Genomic DNA, 13,844 nt, shown 5'->3' with positions numbered 1-13,844 from the left:
TAATTCATTGATTACTTATCTTACTCCAGTAAGTTCTATGTCAGCAGGGAACTTTCAGTCACATTCATTGCACTCGCCCATTGGATAGTGTCTGGCCATAATGGGTGCTCAGTATGATTTGTGGAATGAATCTTGAAGTGAAGATGAAGCTAAGTAGGCAGGTGAAATGTGAGTCTAAAGCTCAGAGGGGAGGAAAGATCAAGCCTGAAGATACATGTTTAAGAATCCTTGGATACTTATTTGTGGAAAATAAAGAACATTATAACCCGATGAATAAAAAGATAGATACAGAGCCAGTAAAGCACTGAACAGACTGTCAAATTACAGCGGGAAGGCTGGGGAGTGTTGGGGAGGGAGGGAAATAGATCAACCAAAGGACTTGTATGTGTGCATATAAGCACACCAATGGACACAAGACACTGGGGGTGGGTGGGATGAGGACATGCGACAGGGAATAGGGGAGGCTGGGGGAAAGTCATGGCGGGGGGGGGGGAGAAGGAGATACATATACTAATTAATATATGTAATATTTTAAACAACAATAAATAAATAAATAAATAAATAAATATTGGCCAAAAAAAGAAAAAGAAAAGAATCATTGCATAAAGGTAGCTCTTAAATCCATAGGAATTATTTAGACTCTCTTGTTCTGAGGAAGAAAGGAGCAGAGGGCCTAGGGCTGAACCCTGGGAAAGCTCAATATTTAAAGTTCACCTCTCAACTATCTTTGAAATTCTTTAAAAAAAATATATTTTATTGATTTTTTTTTTAACAGAGAAGAAGGGAGAGGGATAGAGAGTTAAAAACTTAGATGAGAGAGAAATATCAATCAGCTGCCTTCTGCACACCTCTTACTGGGGATGTGCTTGCGACCAAGATACATACCCTTGATTGGAATCAAACCTGGGGCCTTTCAGTCCTCAGGCCGATGCTCTATTTGCTGAGCCAAACCAGTTAGAGCTATCTTTGAAATTCTTGTCAAGGTGTATAGCCCTCTCCTTCCTTTATACTGTAATGAGCTGTGTACATTTCTTGTTTTCCTTATTAAGATCATAAAACTCTTCAGAAAAGGATCCTGTAATCAAAATTACATTTTTTAATTAAGTTAGATTGTGTTGGACTGGACTAGAGTGATAAGCATTTTTGTATGGTGGAATTGTATGCATTGCAATGTCAATGTTAAATGTATTAATATTTTGAGTTAATGGACGCTCTCCCAAGTGTTAGTCAACTATTAGTAAAGGCATGTTTTTATTTTCAAATCAATCATGGATTCAATCCAGAAATTAAATCATGTAAACATACCATGCTGTGATTTCAGATGGTATCCTATATAATAAAAGTGAAGCATGGAAATTGTCCCCTCTACTGGAATTCTTCCAGGAGTTTGACCAGGGGGTGGGCCAGCCGGGGGAAGGGAGGGAGGCCCCAGCTGGCAGCCAACAGCTGCTAGGGACCCTACCAGTGCACGAATTTCGTGCACTGGGCCTCTAATGAAAATATAATTGTTTGATCAATATTAAATGCTATATGTTAATTTTTCTCTAAACTTTCAGGGTATTGAAAGAGACTTGAAAAAAATTCAGAACATAAAGGAAAGTAAAATTCCAGAACAAAAATATAAAGCTAAGGTAATAAACATTTTGTCTTTGGTTCCATATTAAGAAGCTAGCTAGGGACACAAACTGGGTTGCCTTCAGGATTTTCCTCCTACTAGTTTATAGAATTGCTTTGTTTTGTAATGTTAGACTATTGGTTTTAAGTAACCATAATGTCTAATAGTTATAATTTGAAGGTTTTTATTGGATTGCTAAACTAAGATTTTTTTTTCTTATTTTCTTCTAGAGAGGAGTAAAGTTTGAAATTAATTTAGACAAATGTATTTCTGAGGAAAATATTCTTGAAGAGGAAGAGGTATGTCATTAAGTACATATTTCCATTAGTAGGCATGAGAAAATGAGTATCTTAGTAGCATGTTTAATGACATTTTTTCATAGGGAGAAGGAGAATTTTCTTAAATCTTCCTAGAAGGATCTCTGGTGTTCAAATAAGTGTTTCAAAATACTTCATCTTCTCATTCTGTTTGTACTTGAGGTTATTCCCTTAAATGGACCATTTAAACTTAATATATTTTTCTTTTATAAAGTATTTATTTTCCTATAATATTAACTTTTGATAGCATAATTAAAATAGAAGACATAATACATAGTCAAGAACTAATATAATTGCCTAAAAAATTGAGCAGGTACCCTGAAACCATACACATTTATTTCTCTCTCATCTAAGTTTTTAACTCTCTATCCCTCTCCCTTCTTCTCTGTTAACCATACACATATACTGGTCTTTGGGTAAAGCTCAGTTATGCATTTGGGCTCTCATTGTAACATTTTTAATGTTATAATTTCTTTCTGGTGTGTGTGTGTGTGCGTGTGTGCGTGTGTGTGTGTGTGTGTGGTGAAGGACCAGTATTTTTTTAATAGACTTCCATGTTGTAGAGCAGTCATGGCAAAGTTGAATGGAAGATACAAACAGAGATTCCCCACATATCGCTGCCCCACAAATGCACAGCCTCCCCTATCATCAACACCCCCCACAGGAGTGGAAGATGTGTTACAACTGATTAATCGATAGTGACATGGAGTTCACTCTTGGGATTCTATATGTTATGTGTTTGGACAAATAGGTAATTAAATGTACCCGCCATTGTAATATCATGCCAAGTATTTTCACTGCCCTAACCCCTCTGGGCTCCACCTATCTTTCAGATTTGTACTAGCATTTTGCTACATAAGACTCCATTAGAGTGGCAATAATTAGCACTCACCAACATCTAACCATTAAGTCTCTTAGTGTCCCAGAGCTGTGAGTATCAGATGGGAGCGGATATGGGACTGTTTCTGGGTTGGAACCTGAGGAGTGATACGCCCACAGTGCTTCTGTGAAGTGAGGCACTGATGCTGACCTGCTAGAATAAAAAATAGAATAAAAAAAGTCTTACCTACCAGAGTGCTCATCCTTTATTATTCTATGTTTTAATATGCTTGAAACACAGTGATCACCCTAACTGGTTTGACTAGGTGGCTAGAGTGTCGGCCTGCAGACTCAAGGGTCCCAGGTTCGATACCGGTCAAGGGCATGTACCTTGGTTGTGGGCACATTGGAGAGAATAGAGATTAAAGTCAGGAAGTAGGGAGTCTGCAGGAGGCAACTGATGGATGTTTCTCATAGATGCTTCTAACTCTCTCTCTGTAGAAATTCAATAAAATATATATATATATATATAAAAAAAAAAAGAACACAGTGATCATTTTTATTTTGATTATGGAATATGTATTAGGAGCAGTTTTTGGGACCCAATTAGGAATGTTGTATACTTAAAATAGGGCGTGGAGCAGATAACCTTGAGAATGCTATAAAATGAAGTATAATAGAATATTATAGAAGACAGGAAGTCTGGATAAAAGTAAGTTGCCATATGATCAGTGCTTGTCACTACTGACAAAGAAAATAAATTAAAACACTCTTGTTTCTATCTTGTTCCAACATAGTTCCACTTTTAAAACTTTACTGACTTATTTGTTCAATATAGATATATTAAATATAAAAGTTATTGCTGGAACACAAACATTTTTTTCTAATTATGGCTTATTTCTCTTGAAACACTATGAAATTGCTTTAGCCCATAGACATACTAAATGAAACTTTGACCTTTGAGGATGGCATGAAGCTTAAGGAAAATAAATGTATTAAGGACCATGAGGATTATACAGATGAAGCATTTGAAAAACTCTGCTCAGAAGCAGGTACGTGTATTAAAAGTGGTAGATGAGAAGGAACTGTTTTGTTATCAATCCATCGCAAACTCTCCCCTGCTCTGTCACCTGTCCCCTTGCTCTCCCTGAGCTGGGCAGAGACCTGGCTCCACTGCCTCTACCTACCCCTCGGGGTCCAAGCTCCCTGAAACTTAGCCCTCCGCTCTTGCTCCATCCATACTGTCTCCTTGGGCAGTTTCACCCACTCCTTCAGCTCAGGTCTCCCAGCCAGCAGCTCCACGTGCACCCATTGTTTGCATCATCTGCTGGAAAGCTCCCTGGACAAGTCCCACTAGTGCCTCAAACTCAGCGTGTGTGCAGCCAAACGTGTGCACATTTCCTTCTCATGATCCTTTACTTCGGGTAACGCTACGCCAGGCTGACAGTTCCTGCGGTTCCGGGTGGTTTCTACTCTGAAATGTCTGTGGTGAGTTCCTTCTCCTCCATCCACTCTGAGCAGTGTGAGTGATAGAACATGTGTGGGTTTTGGAGACAAGTGGGAGTTGGGATCCCAGCTGGCACTGCCACTTTCTGATGGTGTTCCTTAGACCCTCTGCATTTCGGTCTCCTCCTAGGACCAGGGGTGAGAGTACCTGCCATACGTGGCTTATGGTGAGAAATTTGGTATGTAAAGCACCTGGCACATGCTAGGTGCTCAGTACATGCTATTCTAGTTTCCCTTTCTCTTCCCCTTGCTGAATTGGCTATGTGTCTCCTTTTCTCCAGTATTCCCCTCCTGTTCTCTAAGTGATTGCTAGTTATCTGATCATGTTATTACCCTACTCAAGTGTTTTGGGGTTTTTTTTTTGTTTTGTTTTGTTTTTGGTAATACTTACAGGATACAGTCCATTCCTCATAGTATCATTTGACACTGAGTGGCCTGACCCTGTGGTGGCCCTCCTTTCCTACCCCAGCACCCCCTTTCCTTCCACTATGATGGGATCCATATGTGACGGTGTGAGCATTGTATACCCTGGCTTGGCTCAACTTCCACTTCCTAGAGTAACACACTTTTCCCTATATCCATCTGGAAAAATCTTTATTCAATTCAGCAGGCTTCTTCTTGGTAATCTCCCTTGTGCCACAGACTGTGCTGGGTGGTCGGGAATCTCAAAGATGGAGACCTCCAAGTCACAGAGGTGTCATGAGCCAAAGAAAAGAGGCACAAACATGTGTTCTGAGTCCAAAATGCTTCTTAAAGGGATTACCTCAGTTGTTTTGAAAGAGCTGTGGTTGGTGCTTGCAAGCAGGCTTAGACTATGCCCTACATGATCAATTGCTTATGCCTATTGCTAGGTAAAAAGTTTACTTTTTAACAGAGTGTTTGGTGCTGCACAGCCAGTTTCAGGAACTGCATCAGGTTCAAAAGTTCGGTTTCACATGCTGTTTTGTTCTTGTTGTTTTCAGTCTACATTGAAAATCTTTTGTTTAAAGTAGCCACCTTCATTAATTACCTTGGCTAGAACTTCTGGATAACTTGCTGTAGCCTCTATATCAGCATTTGATTCACTTTGCACTTTGATGTTATGGAGATGGTCTCTTTCCTTATTAAGGTCTCTAACCTGATTAACCAACTGCTAATTTCAGACTCTTCTGCAGCTTCCTCACCTCTCTCGGCCTGCATGGAATTGAAGAGCATTAGGGTCTTGCTCTGAATTACTAGGCGTTGGTTTAAGGGATCTCAATCCAGACCACAACTTTCTCCAGATCAGGCATAGGCTGTTTCCTATCATTTCTATGTCTGAATAAAACTTTTAATTTCCTTCAAAAACTTAACTTTTGCATTCATAACTTGGCTAGTTGTTTGGTCTAACAGGCCTGCTTTTTGTCCTATCTTGGCTTTTGACATGTCTTCCTCACTAAGCTTAATAATTTCTAGTGTTCATTTAAAGTCAGACACCTGCAATTCACTCTTTTACCTTAACACTTGAAGGTTATTTTAGGGTTATTAATTGGCCTAATTTCAATATTGTTGTTTCTCAGAGAATAGGGAGACCTGAGGAGAAGAAGAGAGATGGGGAATGGCCAGTCAGGTGGAGTAGTCAGAACACATACTACATTAGTTAATTAAGTTCACTTCTTTATCTGGGTGAAATTTGGGGCACTCCAATGTAACATCAAATGTCACTGAATACAAGTCAATAATATTGTTTTACATTTACACAATGTTGGATGATTACTAGATTTAGTGTGGTGGCCACATTTTAAGATATATTAATGTCAAATTACTATATTGTACACATAAAACTAATATAATATTGTATGCCAACTATACTTACATTTTAAAAATTATGATTACAGATCATCATAACAAATAATAATGAAAATATTGTGCAAATTGCCAAAATGTGGTACTTAGACAGGTAGCGAGCAAATGTTGGGAAAATGATGCCATTAGACTTGCTGGACTCAGGATTGCACAAACCTTTAATTTGTAAAAACAAACAAACAAACAAACAAACAAAAACACCCCACAATATCTGACAAGTGCAATAAAGCACATTGCAATAAAACTAGGTATGCCTGTGTATCATGTACAGTGAGGTCAGTAGAGATAATGTAATCATCTAGTTTGGAACATATTAAGGTTTAGGTCTTTAAGAGCATCAGTTGGCGATGTTTAGAAGACACTAATCCCTGGGCCTAACTAGGGCTTCTCAAGCCTCTACTGTACACACTATTTCAGCCTTGGTGGTGGTTGGAAATACGTAAGCAAAGGAACTAGAGTGAGAAGGAAATTGAGCTTACGACAGACCCTAGTGATATTTACACTTTTGAGAGAATCGGGAGAGTAAAGCCAAAGAAGGACAGGAAGTTCTAGAAGGAGGTAAAGGGGTTGGCAGCATTAACTGGAAGAGAAAGGCCAAGTGAAGCAGTTTGATTATCAGCATGGGATTTGCCTTTAGGGGCCCTTGGTGCCTCGGTAAAAGCAGTTCAGTGAAAGGGTGTATTCCAAGGTTACTCTTTTTTTTTTTTTAAATATATTTTATTGATTTTTTACAGAGAGGAAGGTAGAGAGATAGAGAGCTAGAAACGTCGATGAAAGAGAAACATCGACCAGCTGCCTCTTGCACAACCCCTACCGGGGATGTGCCCGCAACCAACGTACATGCCCCTGACCGGAATCGAACCTGGGACCTTTCAGTCCGCAGACCGACGCTCTACCACTGAGCCAAACCGGTTTCGGCTCCAAGGTTACTCTTTGCATTAGTTAGCTAGGAAGAGAAGAGAGTGGATTGTATGTCTCAAAAGACATAGCTGCCCTCTTTTTTAATTAAAAAAAAAAGTAAGTTGCATTCCTAAACTTAATATCAGGCTGAACAATTTTTCCATGTGCTTATTGACCATCTATATTTCTGTTGTGGATTATCTGCTCATGTCTCTTATTCATTTTATTTCACTGAAAATGGCCTGTGTGTGTGTGTGTGTGTGTTTTTTTTAATAAGACACTTAAGTTAAACTTTTGCCTAACTTGAGGTACTAAAACATCACTTGAATAAATGGAGAGAAACAACAGTCATTTATTGGAAGCGTTCTTTTCAAATATATGGATTTTTTGGCAATTTCAATCAAAATCACATAAGGATTTTTTTGGTGTGTGTGGTATGAGGAGATCTCGACAGATTAAAGAATCTTGCAGATTTTTAACTAGCCAAAAAAATTAAAAAAGAAAACCAGTGAAGGGTCATGTACCCTTCCAAGGAAAAGATATGTAAATTATAGTCATTGAAACACTATAATACTAGGACCGGAATAGATAAAATAGTGAAAAGAAAAGATAGATTAGAAACAAACCCTAAGCCCTAACAGTTTGGCTCAGTGGATAGAGCGTCAGCCTGTGGACTGAAAGGTCCCAGGTTCGATTCCAGTCAAGGGCATGTACCTTGGTTGTGGGCACATCCCTAGTAGGGGGTGTGCAGGAGGCAGCTGATCGATGTTTCTCTCTCATCGATGTTTCTTATTCTTTATCCCTCTCCCTTTCTCTCTGTAAAAAAATCAATTTATATATATATATATATATATATATATATATATATATATATATATATATATTTTAAAGAAACAAACCCTAATATGTATCATAATATAGTGAATGCTAGAAGTCACATAACAAGTCAATGGGAAAAGATTATTCAAATAAATGCTGCTGAGCCAATTGTTTGACAACTTGGGGGAAATTGTGAAGTCAGAACCTATTTAACAATATAACAAAACAAAACAAAATCCAAGAGTTTATATATATAAAAATAGAAGTTATATACTAGAAAATGAAATACAGAAAAAGATAGGTATTTTATTTGGATAGGGTAGGACTTGCTACTCAAGGAAAAAATCACAGAATAAGTTGGTAATAGATTCAACTTTAACAATGAAAAACTTTAGTAGAGCAAAACTACTAGCTCCTGAAATTGTTACTTTCAATGGTTTATCCAGGACAAATAATCATAAATGTCCACAAAAATCAGCTACAAGTGAGTTCATTGTAGTATCATTTATAATAGTGAAAAATCTGTAGCAACCTAAAATCCAGCCCAAAAATTAAATGATCACATAGGAGAGAATACTATGTTTGTTTTAAAATAATTGTATAGAAGAATATTTAACAATTTGGATATGGTTTGTTGCTAATTGAGAAAAGCTAGTTATAAAAGGGTGTGTGGTATGTGGACCATTTTTTGTTTCAAAACAAAGCAAGAACTATATGCTGGGGAAATTTTTTAATAGTCTCTGGACAATGTGATTATGGTTAAATTTTATTTTCCACTTATTTGATTTTTAAAAATCTCTAGAATGAAATATGGGAATAAATAAGGAAAAAGTTATACAAGTTATTTTATTTTATTTAATTTATTTTTTTAAAATATATTTTATTGATTTTTTACAGAGAGGAGGAGAGAGGGATAGAGAGCTAGAAACGTCGATGAGAGAGAAACATCGACCAGCTGCCTCTTGCACACCTCCTACCGGGGATGTGCCCTCAACCAATGTACATGCCCTTGACCAGAATCGAACCTGGGACCTTTCAGTCCGCAGACCGACGCTCTACCACTGAGCTAAACCGGTTTCGGCTATACAAGTTATTTTAAAAAATGAGATAATTGAACAGAATACATTTCCATGGGAACTAACCAAAGTAAAAGTTCTTATAAATGCCTCAAGGAATTTGTCCATTTGTGTCACTGATATTTCTTTAACATTTAGATATATTGGCTAGTCAATCAAATGTTATTAATAAAAGTAAAACAATTTTTAGCCTGCTTATAATTTTTGTCTCAGAAATATGATCTACATCTTAGTCAGACCAGGCTGCTATAGCAAAATTAACTGGGTGACTTGTAAACAGCATTTATGTCACAGTTCTGGAGGCTGGAAGTCTAAGATCATGGTACTGGTAGATTTGGTGATTGGTGAGAGCCCAATTCCATCTTTTTGCTGTGTCCACACTTAGCATAAAGGAAGAGGGAGCTCTCGGGTCTCTTTTATAAGGCCACTAGTTCTGTTTATGAGGGCTCCACTCTTGTGACCTGAACACCTCCGCAAGGCTGCAGCTGCTAATACCATCACATTGAGCAACAGAGTTCAACTACAATTTTTTTTTTTTTGGGGGGGGAGAGGCAGCACAAACATTTAGTCCATGGCAGTCTATATTAAAAGGACAATATTTCTTAGTGTACCAGCTGATAGACTGCCTCTGGGTTTCCTAAGAACAGTTTGTTGAAATTCGTCACACGTTGGCTGCTTTTAAATTAATGAGTTATTTTCTTATGCCTAGAGTTGTTCATTCAGGATGCTGCTGCTGCTGCAGAAGACAGGAGACAGTGGGATGCTGGCGCTCCTCGGACTCTGCTGCAGATGATGGCAGCGGCTGATGTCACCCCCACCTGCTCCACCAGGCCTGAGGGTGAATTTAGATCAGTTGGCTTACATCGCCAGCAAGAGGAGATGAAGGCTCCACATGCAACTAGCGCTCACCATGACCTGATAGTTCTCACTTTCAGTACAATCGCTATAGATTTGGTATCAAATGCCTTTCAAAGATATTGTTTTGTTCCTTCACCAGCTTTAGAGAAACTTACTTGCTAATTATCCTAGATCAGTGGTCGGCAAACTGTGCCTCGATTGCCACATGTGGCTCTTTGGCCCCTTGAGTTTTTAGCAAAGGCCAGCTTAGTAGTACCCTAATTAAGTTAATAGCAATGTATCTACCTATATAGTTTAAGTTAAAAAAATTTTGGCTCTCAAAGGAAATTTCAATAATTGTACTGTTGATATTTGTCTCTGTTGACTAATGAATTTGGTGATCACTATCCTAGACAATTGACTATGAGAAAGTCCGTGAGGAATGATCCAGAATTCCTCCTTCCTCACAGTGAGAGAGAATATACTACACAAAAGTGCAGGCAAATTGATTTGCCTTCAAATGCTAGCCAATAACTTTGCTATACTTTCTTGAAGGGTTGTTTTTTATTTTTAATCAATAAACTTGAAATTAAAATTATAGTTATCCCACAAGGTTTAGAGAGTTAACAGTGCAAAGATAACATTTAAAATTGCTTTGTAAACCAATGTGTTATTTAAATGTTAGGAGTGTTTAATATCTGATGAAACTTTCAATCTAAATTCCTCATTTACATTTGAGCTCTGGCATAGTCTTTCCTTGGCTTACAGCAACATCCAGATGTTACCTTTTAGGTGGTAAAAATTTTTATTACTTATTTCCTATGTTCTTGGGGCTAGGGAGGAGCTAAAATGTATAATCATGTTATAAGTTAAAGTATGTAAGTATATCACTGAAATTAGTAATTATAAGTCTATGAATTGATATATTTATACTATTACAAAATACTGAATACATCAATCTGTCAAGAAAAAGCTTGCAAATATACAATTTCATCCATTCTAAGTCAATGATTCAATAAGAGGGAAATCTTATTTAAAATAAGCAAATAGAATAGAGCAAAAAGTGACTCTCCTACCCACCATCTATGTGACAAAGGTGACTAAACTTTTCTGTACCTCAGTTTTCTTACTAATAAGATGAGTGATGGGATGAGGTTGCCTCCAAGGTTCTAACAACATTCTGTGATTTTATAAAAACGCGAATGAAGAAGCATTTTTTCTTTTTAATAACAGCCTCCTCTTTAGACGGCCAAGTGATGGTGGCCAGTGGCATTCCAGAAAATAGGAAACGGTGGCGGCAGGAAGCTCCAGACACTTTACTGGGTCTTTTGGCAGCAGCACATCTAACAAGTAGCTCATTTTCTGCTAAAGAAGGAGAGTTTGGTATGTATTTTATTTTTAAGAACATAACCAGTCCCCTGGGGAAGTCTGTCAAAGACTTGTAAATGCAGAAGGGGGATAAAAGAACCTTTAGCTTGGAGAAAGAGCTGGGAGGCTCTCAGCCTTTTCAGAAGCTGATTTGCTTTGTACAAGTCTGTTCCAAATGCCAAGAACAAAAGACCTGAACTCTGATAAGAGTGGGGTAATTTTGTTTAATGTGATCAGTTGACGAGTGATGAAAAGTTAAGTAAGGTAGCCTATCATCGGCTTTGTAGATGATGGGATAGTATTGATTAACTTTAAACTGAGTCAGTTTATTTCTGACAGCTATTTACTGGATTCAAATTATGATTTTATGGGCAATAAAAATACATCTTAATATGTATAATGTTTTGGCTTTTGGGTTTTTGCCTCCAATATTTAGCAAGATTATGCTCGTGTTTAATTTAAGGGAAACCAACCATCATTTTCTAAAGTTTGAGGGAATTCCCATCACAATGGGAATCTCCCTTCTATCAGGTATGCAGGTATAAACTGTTAAAAGAGAAGTCATTGGGGGCAGGAAGGTATCAAACAAGGGGCCTCTGCACAGGTGGGACCGGGTGTTGCAGAGATGCAAGCTTGTGGCTGCAAGGAGGCCTAGAAACAAACCAGATAGTAACCGAGGCTGGTAAATGCTCACAAAGTTAGAGACCAATACAGAAGTATATACAACTCTAAGTTTAATGCAAGCTACCCGATCATTCATGAAGAGTGGATCTGCCAGCTTGTGAAACCCAGATTTCAGTCTTGGTGAAATCTATGTGAAAAGTGAGATCTTAAACACAAGATGTGAATGAGACAAGAAAAGGGGACACTGCAGGTGGGGACACAGGCCTGTGTTGGAGACTGAGAGAACCTGTTTGACTAAAATATAGGAGTTGGCATTATGGTATTATGACACACTGCTGTTTGAAACTGAAGAGAAGAAAGAGTAGTGCTTTCAAACTACAAACTGCATTTTAATTATCTGCTTATCTACTCCCTTCCCACATGGCCTGGGATAAAGCTTGTCTCTAAGGATAGGCTGGAGGTGGCCAGAGGAAGTATTGAGCAGACCGGGCTTGGCTCGGGCCTCCGGCCAGTGGAGGGATGCTTCCCATTTTTCATGGCACTGGGATGGAGACATCCGTGGTGGCTATGATGTCTCTTCTTATGTCTTCCTCTATGATTCTTAGAGAGAATTACAGAAAACTCTTCTTTTGACGTATCATGCAAAATTAATGCATGACTTGTTATATTTTCCCATGGACAGTTTTACATTAGGCATACACGAGCAATTCATCTAACAAGTAGGCTTAGAAATAGGAACTTGCTCCAAAGGTGGCAGAGCAAAATGCAGGTGTTTTCTTCTATAACCTGCTGACATCACCCCCAATCTGGCTCTGCTTTGCTCCTTCAGCCTCTAACTCTGTTGGCCTTCTCTCATCTTTCCTGTCCATGCAGGAATCCTGGCTCCTTGTCCCTTGTCATCTTTTCTTGCTTCCTGCCAGATAATCCTCCTGAAATGGATCACATCTCAACTTAAAATCCTACAATATATACCCCCTTACCTCAGGCTAGAATTCAGGCTCTGCAGACACTGAGCACCTTAAAGATGAGAAGGCCCCTCCCAATGCCAAAGCTACTAGCACTTCTCTATTAGCAAATACTCCTCCCTCCTTTTGCCAAAATAATCTCCCATGTAAGATTGCACTCTGATGCAACCTTGTGCCCATTTCAGTCATTATGTGTGTGTTTTTTTTTTTTCTTTTCCTTTTTACAATTTACTTATTTATTTGTTACATACACGCCTAGAAAAAATGGCTGGCAGGAAAAAAACAAAAAAAAAAAACACATGCTTTTCAGAGTGATAGGATTACTGAAATTTCTTTTCAGTCATTGTATTTTACATTAAAAAAAATAAATGTGTGTCATTTTGCTTTATTGTCAGTTACCCTTCCCTCCTACTTTCCCATCAATCACCTGATAGGCCTGTGAAAGGGTTTGGAATATAGATTTTTTTTGGTAAATCTTTATTGTTGCAAGTATTACTGATGTCCCCTTTTTTCTCCCCTTTGTTCCCCTCCACCTGGTTCTCGCCCTGCCCCAGGCCTTCGCCATCTTATTGTTGTGTCCATAGGTAAAATCTTGGTTAATCTCTTCCCGCTGGCACTGTCCCATTTCCTCTGAGGTTCCTCAGTCAGTCCCATGCTTCCATGCCTCTGATTATAGTCATTTACCAGTTTATTTTGTTCATTAGATTTCTTGTTTGTTTATTTTGATTTTTAGACTCAATTGTTGATAGATATGTATTTATTGCTATTTTATTATTCATATTTTTTTTATCACTTCTCTTCTTTCTCCTCCTCCTCTTCTTCCTCTTCCTTCTTCTTCCTCTTCTTAAAGAATACCCTTCAACATTTCATGTAACTATTTTGGTAGTGGTGATTCCTTTAACTTTTTCTTGTCTGTGAAGCTCTTTATCTTATCCTCAATTCTAAATGAGAGCTTTGCTGAGTAGAGTAATCTTGGTTGTAGGTTCTTGCTATTCATCACTGAATATTTCTTGCCACTCCCTTCTGGCCTGCAAACTTTCTGTTGTGAAATCAGCTGACAGTCATATGGGAGCTCTCTTTTAGGTAACTAACTGCTTTTCTCGATTCTCTCTTTGTCTTTAACCTTGGCATTTTAATTATGTGTCTTGGTGTCGGCCTCTTTGGGTTCCTCTTG

At 38.2% G+C, this 13,844-nt stretch overlaps 1 protein-coding gene across 1 annotated transcript in view; it reads left to right on the top strand.

Moving 5' to 3' along the window:
• Positions 1-13,844, top strand: part of NEK5 (NIMA related kinase 5) — a 74,315-nt gene that overhangs the window by 45,894 nt on the left and 14,577 nt on the right. The window contains exons 16-20 of the mRNA XM_084879362.1: positions 1,557-1,631; positions 1,846-1,914; positions 3,680-3,803; positions 9,586-9,714; positions 10,947-11,096. Coding sequence (XP_084735488.1) covers positions 1,557-1,631; positions 1,846-1,914; positions 3,680-3,803; positions 9,586-9,714; positions 10,947-11,096 — 547 coding nt within the window. The remainder of the gene's footprint in view (positions 1-1,556; positions 1,632-1,845; positions 1,915-3,679; positions 3,804-9,585; positions 9,715-10,946; positions 11,097-13,844) is intronic.

This window comes from Pipistrellus hanaki (genome assembly GCF_964339955.1).
Source record: "Pipistrellus hanaki genome assembly, chromosome: 3".
Classification (NCBI taxonomy): Eukaryota; Metazoa; Chordata; class Mammalia; order Chiroptera; family Vespertilionidae; genus Pipistrellus; species Pipistrellus hanaki.
The sequence above is the reverse complement of the archived record's forward strand: the minus strand, read 5'-3'. Positions and strand labels throughout refer to the sequence as shown.